The sequence below is a fragment of the Branchiostoma floridae genome, chromosome 9 (assembly GCF_000003815.2).
Source record: "Branchiostoma floridae strain S238N-H82 chromosome 9, Bfl_VNyyK, whole genome shotgun sequence".
NCBI lineage: Eukaryota > Metazoa > Chordata > Leptocardii > Amphioxiformes > Branchiostomatidae > Branchiostoma > Branchiostoma floridae.
In genome coordinates this window covers 14,988,091-15,000,658 of record NC_049987.1, presented here as the reverse complement: position 1 = coordinate 15,000,658, position 12,568 = coordinate 14,988,091, and the positions used below count along the sequence as shown (strand labels likewise).

Sequence of the window (12,568 nt, the reverse complement as noted above, 5' to 3'; positions counted from 1 at the left end):
GTTGCAGACACGTGATCTTGTGGTTACATGACGCTAGCAATTGGTCAAACTTGACTGAAAATTTATAACGCCCACTCTGTTCATTGATGGCTGTACTATATTGAAAGAAGACAGAACTGTGTACTGTATGTTTAGTTTATAGGGTCTTATTATACTCTTCATCCATTATTCTATTCCTCCCTACAGAGGTTCTCGGAGTCAGCCCGGCCACAGGCAGTCTTGCCGGCGGCACACGGCTCACCATCACCGGCAGGTTCTTTGACGACACCGACGCCCCACCCGAGGTCTATGTCGGAGGTAAATACCCACAAAGACATAGCATCACTTCTCAAAACTCCACCAGGTGCCATAATACCACCAAGTGAGAAAATAGTAAACACATGGATGTGAATTGATAGTACCAAAGCAATATCAGTAATCTTCATGATGATCAGGAATCTACACTTCACATACATACCACCATGATACACAGCATTTTTGGTGACTGAGAAAGGTCTTTTTGTATGTTTCTCCAACAGAAACGCCGTGTGCTGTACAGAGTATGACAGACACCACCATAGAGTGTATCACACAGGCTGCTCCGGATCTGTCCTCTCCCTCATGGCCCGGTAAGTCTGTGATAATGAATCATTACCTAGGCTACAAAATGCGCAGCGCAGTATTTTGAACAACCATATAATAGTAGCAGTGCTGATCCAGTAGTAGTAGAAGGAATAGTAAAACTAATTGGTTGGGAAAGACTTTCTGATCGGCGACACGTTCACTCCTTGGTCAAGAAGTGGCAGTAGAAGTAGTAGTAGTAGAAGTAGAAGTAGTTGTAGTAGTAGCAGGGGTAGTGCAGAAATAGTAAGAGTAGTAGAAGTAGTAGGAGTAGTGGCAGCAGGTTTACAGTAGTAAGACAATAGGAGTTGTAATATCAGCAGTAATTGTAGTAGTTATACTAGTATTAGTATTAGTACAATAGTTGTAATATAGTAGTGGTAGCTGTGGCAGTAAAGAAATAGTAGTAGTAGTTGTGGTGGTAGTAGTGATGCTGTAGAGGTAGTGGTTTATGTCTTTGTTTCTGTCAGATTTCAGGCAAATTGCATGTGCACTGTTACTAACACTAGATAATTGCCACGTTCAATTTGACCAACATAAAAGTGTCGTTTTATTCCATTTTGCAGGGAATCGCGGGATGCAGTTCGAGCAGTGGAACAACACAGTTATTTACTGGAGCGGCATCCCGGGTGTAACGGACTATACCTCCTCTAGGAGCGGATACTGGACCAAGTGGATCTCCGACTTTGAATTCTGGGATACTCACGACCAGGAAAAGTAAGTTTTGAATGTTATGAAGAAAGAATTGCCTATTTCGGCGGATGTTCCATGCAATACATCACGAATTGGCAGTTTTTAGGTGTTTTGTCATGAAATCACACTCCAATGAACTAGTACAACTTACGAACAGTTGATAGTACCATCTTTAACTACATCGTTGAAGGTTAGACATTCGGAAGTAGAACATAACGTTTACATGATACATTTGATTACTCTCCAAAGATACGTGTCAGATAGCATTAGTTTTATCTCTCACCAATAAGGCCTACGTCACATTTCGGCAGCTTTTTGGAACGAAAAGTATGATGTAAAATAAACCAAACTACACAAGGCGTAAAGAGAAAAGTTTCGGGCATTATTTGTGTATATTCTTACGCATACATTTCTATTTTTCGTTTCCACAAACAGCCCGTCCGGGCCCCGGTTTGGAAATGTGACGTTAGCCTAATTGCATGCATTGTATTTTATAATTATAGCTTGAAGGAAACAGTTTGCGAATATATTCGAAGAAAACATTTCAACTTATTCCAGCAAAATTATGTCATTTGCATTGACGTAGGCTTCATTTTATATTTCAACCCTTCTTAAATGATATGATTGATTGTTTTATATCTTTTTTTTTTAATTTTCAGTTTTGTGACCAGAGCTTCGGGTTATTTCGTACCACCGGAAGACGGCTGGTACCGATTCTACATCCGCAGTGACGACCAAAGTATTCTGTACATGAGCATGAACGCAAACAAGGAAAACAAGGTAATGACTATATATGAAAGGCCAAAGCTCATCTAGATCTGTTGAGTACAATTTTCCATGCCACTATATTCGCCAAATACAAGGAATTAATTGTGAACACATTGAAAGCAAAATAGACCGTAACGTTAAATCTTGTAGATATAACATTGAGCCTGAATAGTTCGCATGTATTGCATTTTGCTAGTAATATCGATAATTGTTCCAAATAACTAGACAAGAAAGCAGACAGATTTCTTGTTTTCTTCTTCTTCTACTCATTTCTTTACTGATTGGAACAAGAGCATGTGTGAATAATGCAATCCTATGTACTTGCAACAATTTAAGAAAAATTCAAGATTATCAGAAGATATGTCTATTTGATGAATTATGTGCCAATTTTATTCTATGTCTTACAGACTAGGATAGCCTACTGTGATCGCTACCGTCCTGGATGGTTCAATTCTAAGTCGCAGAAGTCTGAGAAAATGTGGCTAGAGAAGGGGAAAAGGTAAGGAATCAACATCAAGTCTTTTTTTTCTTAAATGTGTAATTTTATTTATAGCGACATGTAGAGTTTATGATGTTGAGTGGAAAATCATATTCAATATGGTAACATTATTCATATGTATGGTTAGGATATTCTAGAGAAAGTCACTATGATATGCTCAAAAGCTAATACCATTTGGTATGTGCTGATGTTATTTACATTGCAATTCGGTGTGTCTTGGCAACACTTTAGGGGACTATTAACGTTTTTCATGTTGGTATCACAGCTATTACATGGAGTCAGCACAAGCTGAGCAAGTAGGAGGTGCCTTTTACCAAGTGGCGGTGCGAAAGTATAAAACTCAGTACACGTCCAAACAGACTGCTTCTGCTTGGATGGCGCAGCAGAGGCTGGCAACGTCGGTGGCAGTTCGCCGAGAAAAACAGGTATTGTTTCTAACAATTCTTCTACTGTATGACTCACTGGTTGAAACCCACATCGTGCTATAGACCGTTCGAGGCTGTCAATCATAATCATCCATTCGGCCAATGAAAGGGCGGAATTTAGTCACGTGATCATTAGCGACCCCTGGCATATCCGCCATTTTTTCGTCAAGTCTAAGGGCATTTTTAAAAGAAATGTGGTTTCAATAAGGATCTGTTGTGCCAGAAATTGCTGATGTATCGTTAAGTATAGTATCATCGGATGTATACGTATATCTTCATTTGGAATTAGATTCATGGTATCACCATGTCATTATGTATCTACGGAGCATTACTGTCTCTTTGCAATGTTTTTTTTTTCAAGGGATATAATTTTACTATGACAGGGTTTTTACCAAGACGCTGGATTTTGATTTTTGTTGTCTACCTTGTATAGCGTGTGACGCTGGGCAACTGGGGTACGGTTACGCCAGTGAAGCAGGTTCAGACCATCACCTTCGTCGGCACATCTTTCCAGTTCAAACTGGGGTTGGATGGCGCTTCCACAGGTAACGTTATGCATCATGGCTACTCACACAAGATTGGTTTATATCAATGATATACATGTATAGAGCAAACATGTGAGGCAAAGTTCAATGGTTTCCTTAACTTTGCAACAAGTAAAAGCAGAACAAGAGAATGGATGCAATTAAAATAGCTTTAATATACAGGGGAACGCTATGATTATACATGTATCAACATTAATGTTATCATTCATAAACATAAAAATGAATACAGGATATTCTTTATTTGTGTAATAATCACAGTTTCTCATTCAATAGAATAATAATAAAGATATTGGACTATACGTGTATCAACATTAAAATTGTACATGGTGAACAATGCAAGTGAGTAAAGTGTATAGATGCTCGTTAAATAACAGCAATGGATCTTGTCAACCCTTCACAGGTCTAATCTCCAGTGCAAGTGACGTCCCTACCGCCGTGAAAACAGGGCTGAACAAACTCATGTCACTTCAGTCGGATCCTGTCGAGGTCAGCAGGAGTAACACAGCGGACGGGTTCGAGCTTGCCGTGGAGTTCCAGTCAGATAGAGGTGAGTGATATTCAGTTGCATCAACGAAGGGGACAATGAAAGTTTTGTCGTCACCACCAAAACACGTAATATTATAAGCTTATACATTGTTCTGATCTACAACATACGTTTAGTACAGATATCTATTCATCGGAATCAATGAAAAGACATAATACATAACAGCTAAGAGCTGTGAAGTGACTAAGGTATGTCTTTCAGACGGTTCAATTTTGTAATTCAAGATCTACAATGTATTACAGTATGCATAGTATCTTCGGAGTAATTTATTCATTTATTTATTTATTTTGACCCTCTTTGTAAAAACAATATTTATCTTACAGGAACCAAAGGAATTTCACATACAGTGTTTCCAAACTAAAAAAAGTTGTGAAATATTAATTTTGAATACACTTGTCCTCTTCAGGAAACTTCCCCCTGATTGAAGTGGAGATCTCCGGGGGTAACGCCACAGTTGCCGTCACTACGGAGGGGGTACCATCGCTGGACACCTTCACATTAGAGATGGACGGCGTGCCATCTGATCCCATTGCCTCCGATGCTAGCGCGGAAGATGTAAGTTATTTTTTACGGCTACGTCAATACATTAGTCTTAATTAGCTTCTTAAGTATATAGGAGAATTCTTTTTACACAACCAGCAGGTACTTACATTGCATACGTTTTGATGCCTCTCAGACACCTTCATCAGAGCTTCCAACTGGAGTTCTGCTTCTTACCGCTATATGTAGCCGATGTAGGTGTCGCTTTTGCGGTGAGAAAGCAATCCCAAGCGTAAATAAGCTTGTATTCCCCCTCGTCCCGGTTTATCACTGCGGTTGATTTTCTTATCCAGATCGTAAGTAAGCAACCTGCTGGTTGTGTAAAAATAATTCTCCTATATCCTACCTACCTAATGAAACTATTTTCGGAAGTCTTGTTAAGGTTAAGATATCGTAACACAAGGATTCTTCCCTATGAGCTATTCCATGTGCACTGCGGTCTATTTAAAGATCACAATTCAAGGCTTCTGGCACATAGCGACTGGCTTGCAGCCTTCAACTCTGACCTTAGACCAAAATGCTCCGCGATTGCCCATGCGCACTTGGAACTTTGAACTGGCTTACTCGAAATGTTGTTTTATCGTTCGTGTTGCTCCCATTAATTTCTTTGTTTATTCCTGAAAAGTTTAAATGAGAAGTTCATTGAGGTGATGATGTAAAGTTTAAATGAAACGATGATTGAGGTCACGAGGTAAAGTTCAAATGAAAAGCTTATCGATGTAGTTGAGTAAAGTTCAAATGAAAAGCTCTTTGAGGCCATGAGGTAAAGTTCAAATGAAAAGTTCATTGAGGTCATCATGAGGTAAAGTTTAAATGAAAAAATCATTGAGGTCATGAAGTAAAGTTCAAATGACAAGCTTATTGATATAATGGAGTAAAGTTCAAATGAAAAGTTCCCTGAGGTCATGAGGTACAGAGGTAAGTGTCAGCCAAAATACAACACTAGAAGCAGAAATTACAAATCAACAGAAATGTGATTTTAACCATTTCTGTCCAGGTGAAAGATGCAGTGCTGTCCACACTTAGTTCCCGCTGCCCTGACGACATCGTGGCTCCGAGTAGGAGTATCAAAGGCTTCCTCCAAGACTACGAGGGAGACCTCTCATACTCCCTGCACGGGCAGAAAGTCACCGACGTGGAGGCGTTCTGTGGCCGGGCGTCGGAGAAGAACCCAATCTACCTCTTCAGAGAAAACTTCGGTGTTGGGCAAATCCGTATGGATATGTACCGGAAGGTAAGCATAGTGACTGTTTGCATCAGTACTAGTGTAGACTACTACTTCTACTACTACTTCTACTACTACTACTACTACTACTATAACTACTATAACGAAAGCACAGTGGAGAGTACAATACATAAATGTACAATGCAGATTTAAAATACATAAACTTAATGTTACAACTTAGCAATTATCAATGTTAATTCCAGAGTTCAATTCAAGGGGCCACTGTGCAATGATGAGTGTAATAGTGTACTAACTGTACTTTGAAAGTTTCTGTTGGTCTAACTACCCTTGGTATGAAGAGTAGTGCGTGTCACTGTCAACAACAACGCAGAAGCTCAATCAAGATACTAGTAGTCATTTTCAATACCACGCACTTTGAGCGATTTCTCTTTTAACATAGTCGCTGAACTTCTAGCTTATGTACACATAACGCAACAATCATTTAAACTTAAGGCTATATCATTCGTGCATTCATCAATGCCTGTACATTATTTTCTTACAGACATGCTTCGCATACAAGGGGACGTTGGGCCTGAGTGACAAAATCTGGGTGACATTCACCTTCACCGACAGTAGCCGCAACCAGCAACAGAAGAATAGGCACTACGCAGTAGGACTGCTGAATGATGGGGCGTAAGTACCCACCTTTACTCTGTAATTTTTCGTGACGCCTCAGGGGTGGAGCCATTTTAGAGCACAATGATTATTTCAAAAATTGCACGAAAGCATTCCCTAAGGAACTGGTCATTAGGTAGTTGTTGTCGGTGTGTTGTTTGATTGAAATATGAAAGGCCAATGCAATGCTCACTGAGGTGTTTTCCAATACTCCAGAAATCACATTTCTAGTCTAGTTTTTTATATGCTTTTGTTTGTTTGAACTTTGTTTGAACATTTGTTTATTTCAGGTGGCACTACATCTGTGTAGATCTGTACAGCCTGGTGTCCAGTGATGAGGTTACACAGGGCGGTAGGAGCTTCATGCTGAAGGAGTTCGGCATTGTGTGGGAGAACCAGGGATCCGCTGTGTACCAGGACTCGGTCTTCATCGGGAGGGTCAATACGGTGGACAACCCAGAAGGTAAGTGTGGTTATGAAATAGATTACATGGTAGTTGTTTTGTTTTGTTTGTTTTCTTTTATGTTGAAGATTTGACACTGAATACCTCATAAATTGCGGCTGCAATTACAATTGCTTGAATTTAGATAAAATCGACATGGTGATAGACAGAATGTATTAGACCGAAGACGAAATGTAAATTTAACATAGATCACAAAAATACATGATCTGGGGTTTTACCACTTATCCTGTTGATTGTTGTTGACTGTTGATCCTGTTGTTGTCAACGTCATTGAGTTTTTTTCTTATCCCATCTCACATATCCATTGAACTATCTATTTGGTCATTGGGTCACCACAAAGCTTATAGCAATCAATTTTCTCCGTGATACTTTTTGTAATACTGCTAATGAATAACCTGTGTTCTGAATTCATCATCAGAAATCACGGGCCTGAGAGTTCCGTCGGCCAGGCTCAACGGGATGAGCATCACGGACGTGTTAGTGGAGAAGGAAGAAAATTCAACCTCCTACGACATCACCTTCGTGCCGCATGGGTGTGACCATGGTTTCCCGCTTCTGAGTGTCAGGTCTGCCCAGGTGAGGCATTTCACTATTCTGTGTTTCCTGTGAAGCTTGTTCTATACATGTAGTCTTTGAATTATCATACATGCAAAATTTCAAGATGGCCGACCCATGACGCCGCAATTCAATATGGCGGCACCCATTGACTTGAGTATGCAACATAATAAGCAGATTTTTCTATCACCATCGTGTTATATTTGTCATGGTTCACTGTGGTACATTACACAACTTTTAGCTTGATATACATATAACCCTCCTTTCTTTAGTTGTGAGAAAATATAACGTCTAAAGTAAGATTTATTTGTCCTCCTGTGTATCGAATGCCCGTGATACAAAATGTACATACTCACTTTGTTTTCCCATCCGTAGGTGTCCTCTGATACCATCAACGGCACAGTGTACGCGTATCCATCCACTAGCTCAGAGGTCACAGTGAAACGCCTGTCCGCGGCCACCCCGCCCATAGGGGGGACGTTTGACGTGTGGTTCAAGGATAATCTCGTTCCAAGTAAGTCATGAAGTTCGCATTCAAGTGAGACTCAAATGACTTCATAGAATTCATTTTAAAATCTGGTAATCTGGTATATGATGTATCTGATAAGATATGTAACAGACTATCTGACACAATGGGGGAAGCGGGACTTACCCAATACAGGAAGAACATGTGACTCGGTGAGCATTGGATCAAAAGTGCAAGGAAGCCTATGGCATCCCCCGTCTCTATTAAGGGATGATATGGCTGCAAGCTTAAGATCAGATTAGTTTTTCGCTAGATTCCACTATGAGAATGAAACTTAAGGCACTGTAAATCATGCTATGACGTTGTTCCTGATAAGAGTAAGGGAGTGAAATTGAGATGGTGTTCCTTCCGAAAATATGAGATGGTGTTGTTTTTTCAGACGTTCCCTCCGCCGTCTCAGCTTCTGCATTTAAGAATCTTCTGGAGCAGGTCGGTGGTACTGGAAAACTGACGCTGTCACGGCAGGGCTCGTGTTCCGGGTACACATGGACCATAGACTGGACCACTGTCGGTGGGGACCAACCCAAATTACAGGTCAGTTTAAAGTTTTGACCGCAAATATCTACAAAATATAAGATGCTCATGACATTCCTTTTCCACTGTGCATGGCTGTGCTACAGCGGGAGAATCTAGGAGTGCTTTGCTAAATATGACAAACTATACTGAGGGGGGATACAAGCTTAGTCACTTTGGGGATTGCATCCTTCCCACTGCAGCGCCACTTAGCAGAATCAGTCAGTATTGCCCAAGGTAAACAATGCAAGGAGATAGATTATACCATTACAAAAAATGTACTATGATTCACGACAAGTGTGTCTTAGGTTTGTTTCTCTTAATGATATACAATGCAGGGGCTTGGATCAAAACCAGGAGGTGTAAGATGAAATATATTGATGTAATGCATGTCTGTATATGAAATCTATCATCTCAGACGTCGTCGTCTTCGTTCTTGTTGTTATTGTGTCTTAAGCTTACGAATCTTACATTCGGTAACCACACAGGTGAACACAAGTGGGCTAACCGGGGAAGACGCGTCTGCGACCGTCACGGAGACCAGAGAGGGTGGGCTCTTCATCTCACCCATCACAGGAGACTATCTCCGAACGGTACACGACAAGCCGCAGGTACAGGTGACCATTAACGGCGTTCCGTCAGCCTGTGCGGGAAACTGTTCGTTCGAATGGAGGGCCGAGAACACGCCTAGTGTAACCGGTGTCACACCGTCAGAAGGTATAGGAAGTTTTACAACCTGTTATTTTACTATGTACAAAACAACCACTTCTTCATTCTATTGAAACTGAGATCGTAGTCCAATGTACAGAATGACTATAATATATCATATCATAATTGGCATGTCAGAGCGAACAATTTGAAACTATAGCTTTGTAAGTTCAGCCTACTCTGTATTTCCTAGTTCCTGTATTATTTTGTTTCATTCGAGCTATAGATAATCAGTGTGCTTGCAAGTTTATATGAGATAAATCGCACTATGGGGGAAAGGTTAAACTGTTTAACAACTAAAAATATAACTTATCGAACTTCTGACAAAATCTTGACCAAGCCTTCTTGACCTCTCTGAACCAATAGCACTGGGCACGTGACTTCCCACACGTATGACGTCAGCAACGGGTCAAAGGTTCCGTGAAGTTGATATCGCTCCCCGTCCCGGTTGTGATTTTTACACCTAATTGCTTTCTTTATTTAAGGTTCTCTTCATGCTGGGACTTCAATCACCATTTCCGGGAGAGGATTTCTGCCCACCACGGACAACAACACGGTCACGATCGGCGGGGTCGCCTGTGAGATCACGGCGGCTGCTGAAGACGAGATCTCGTGTGACGTGCAGGAGAACTCGGGCGGAAGTCACGTGGTCACCGTGGTGGTGGATGGGAAGGGCTTGGCCAGTCACTCCAATGGGACCTTCATGTTCACGTACACAGCTGACATTTCGAGTATCAGCCCAACTTCGGGGAGCCCTGGTGGTAAGTACTAATCGTTTATAAAATAGGTTTGTGTATTGGTATTGTGAACACAATGACATTGCCCATTACATAGACAAAATAATAGATAACATTAATAGAGAAATCAAGGGTCAATGACCCACCCTGATGTGTTTAGACTGACGTAACGCCTGGTCAGTGACCTTGGCATAAGCCTAGCGAGCGAAGCGTTGTATGGCATTATGGCCGTGAAACATGTAGGAACGGATGCGTTTGATTGGTTCACACAGCCTGGCTACATCATAATAGATATAAGTGGTGTTCTATTTTATTTCTAGGAGGTATGCAGTTGACCATCAGTGGCCATGGCTTTGGACAAGACTACGTACCCTATGTGGGAGGTCGGCCATGTGCTGTGGTAGACATCACTTACACAGACATCACCTGCACCACTCCGTCTGCCGTAAGTTTTCTAATCCCATATCATCATTTTCATATAGCATTTTTTTGTATATATAAATGTTTGTAGTTATAGTGATAGAATCATTCAAATCCAAATTACCATATGCAAACTTTCATCTTTAATACTCATCTTTAATGTTGCTTTCCTAAACCAATGAACATATCAAGTTAGATAAAAATCGACTCATAATTTTTATGACAAGAGAACACATACTCATGATCAAATGGTTGCGAAGTCTTCAGATAGTATGATCATAACATAATTTGCTGTTCTGTTACAGTCTTCACCAGGCAATGCCACAGTCACAGTTTACCAGGGTGCTAACCAAACCCTTACCAGTCCGACAAACTTTGAGTACGACGCCTCCTTAACTCCAACGATCATCTCGCTGAGCTCCAACGTTGCCACTGTAAACGGTACAAAATCTATTTTTGATCTTCTTGAATTTTATAACGTTTCAATAGCACTGCATTTGTTAATAACTCGTAGATGTGCACGATATCACTAGCAAACTATCAGGTGATACTAGTAGTTACAACAAATCAATTTGAAGTGTTGCATATTATTGATGAGTCTTCACGTGTAGTTAAGGAGTAACCAGGGAGGGGGCAAGCGAATGACGAGTCGGGAACTATATGTATGTGGATCAGTGCACAAATATGACCAAAGAAAATGCTCAAATCGTCGGCTCTTGTTTTCATGGTACAGGAGGCGACGTCGTTGTGATCTCAGGGTCCAATTTCGGGTCGGTGGCTTCATCCGATGACGCTGTGAAAATAGGAGACACCGCGGCAGAGATTCTGTCCTACAGCGATACAGAAGTCAACATCAGCCTTCCCGCTCTAGGTCCCGGATCGTATCCCGTCAGGCTGTTCGTCAATGGCAGCGGCTTTGCCGATGTCAAGTAAGTAATGAGATTATTTAACTCTTTCAATTGTTGCACCCTTACCTTTCTATTGCCATGTTTTGACTCATTCGTCAATGATATTGTTGTTCTTTTTCGTAGGACGCACAATATTACAAGCATTCGGTATGCACTCAAGGTCACCAACGTCGTCCCAAGGTCAGGGTCCTTCCTAGGAGGTACCCGCGTCATCATCGCTGGGGAGGGCTTCAGTACTGACAACACGACCGTGACGATTGGTGACGTGAGCTGTGACGTCACATCCGTTACCTACACCCGCATCAAGTGCGTCACTGCCTCGGTGGCAAAAGTGCATCAAGTCGACAACATGGGGTCACATCCAAGTAAGTCTATTTTTGGTGTTTTTAGGCTCCTTAGGGACGAAGCATTCTATATCATATTTTAACATAAAGCTTTTGTCATGTTTTTCAAGCGTTTACAGAAGTTTTGGGGTTCTGAAAGTGCTCAAAACAAACCACACATTGCTTCCATTGTGATTGCTTTAATCCTTAAAATCCCATTTTAACAGCTTATGGTCGAGGGTATGCCTGGAGCAGTACGCCGTTGGACATACATCCTGGGGATACAGTACGCTGGCGATGGAACACGCCCGGTTCTGCCACAGGAGTGGGTTACCTGGTGCAGCAGACGGCCAGCGCAAGCGACACTGACTACGATGGACACGGATTCAGGAGCGGAACTGTGAAAACACGATCAGGTTGGTCATAAATACGCTTTTGGAAAAAAATTCCCGCTGTCTTTTTAAACAGTTTGTAAACCGTTATTATGTACGGTATATACTACTCTCCAAGCAGAGGTTGGTGGAAAACATCGTGACCTTTGTGACCAAAAAAATTATGAAAGGAAAAGGTCACGATTTTTCCCACCAACCTCTGCTTGGAGAGTAGGTATATACGTAGCCTTAAGTTTGTGGTCATACCATGGGGACCTCGCCGCTACCTCTACGGTGCTGCGAGTGTGCCCACCTACCCAGTTTATGAGAAATAGCCGGGGAATGTTTACGGGGTTGGTTTAACTTACAGCTAAAAGACAGACTGACTGAAACTTAGCAGACTGGTCAGAATAACGCCTCTAAGCCTACTGTGGGAGAACTGTGACCAATGATGCTGTAACGGCAAGCCAATGGCCTATAATTACCGACCGAATAAACCACTGAGTGAGCTAAGCGTACGTCTTTGTTATATAACATACTAAAAAGGGGGTTAATATTTACCGTTTATGTAGAGTTATAACATTCCCATT

At 41.4% G+C, this 12,568-nt stretch overlaps 1 protein-coding gene across 1 annotated transcript in view; it reads left to right on the top strand.

Moving 5' to 3' along the window:
• The window catches only part of LOC118422527 (fibrocystin-L-like), a 62,696-nt gene that overhangs the window by 18,286 nt on the left and 31,842 nt on the right, over positions 1-12,568 (top strand). Inside the window, exons 11-32 of the mRNA XM_035830146.1 lie at positions 187-297; positions 519-608; positions 1,167-1,317; positions 1,953-2,073; positions 2,469-2,560; positions 2,826-2,985; positions 3,419-3,530; positions 3,931-4,077; positions 4,481-4,629; positions 5,612-5,848; positions 6,342-6,472; positions 6,745-6,917; positions 7,336-7,493; positions 7,848-7,986; positions 8,378-8,532; positions 9,000-9,228; positions 9,705-9,980; positions 10,277-10,401; positions 10,682-10,817; positions 11,110-11,305; positions 11,408-11,649; positions 11,835-12,023. Coding sequence (XP_035686039.1) covers positions 187-297; positions 519-608; positions 1,167-1,317; positions 1,953-2,073; positions 2,469-2,560; positions 2,826-2,985; positions 3,419-3,530; positions 3,931-4,077; positions 4,481-4,629; positions 5,612-5,848; positions 6,342-6,472; positions 6,745-6,917; positions 7,336-7,493; positions 7,848-7,986; positions 8,378-8,532; positions 9,000-9,228; positions 9,705-9,980; positions 10,277-10,401; positions 10,682-10,817; positions 11,110-11,305; positions 11,408-11,649; positions 11,835-12,023 — 3,519 coding nt within the window. The remainder of the gene's footprint in view (positions 1-186; positions 298-518; positions 609-1,166; positions 1,318-1,952; positions 2,074-2,468; positions 2,561-2,825; positions 2,986-3,418; positions 3,531-3,930; positions 4,078-4,480; positions 4,630-5,611; positions 5,849-6,341; positions 6,473-6,744; positions 6,918-7,335; positions 7,494-7,847; positions 7,987-8,377; positions 8,533-8,999; positions 9,229-9,704; positions 9,981-10,276; positions 10,402-10,681; positions 10,818-11,109; positions 11,306-11,407; positions 11,650-11,834; positions 12,024-12,568) is intronic.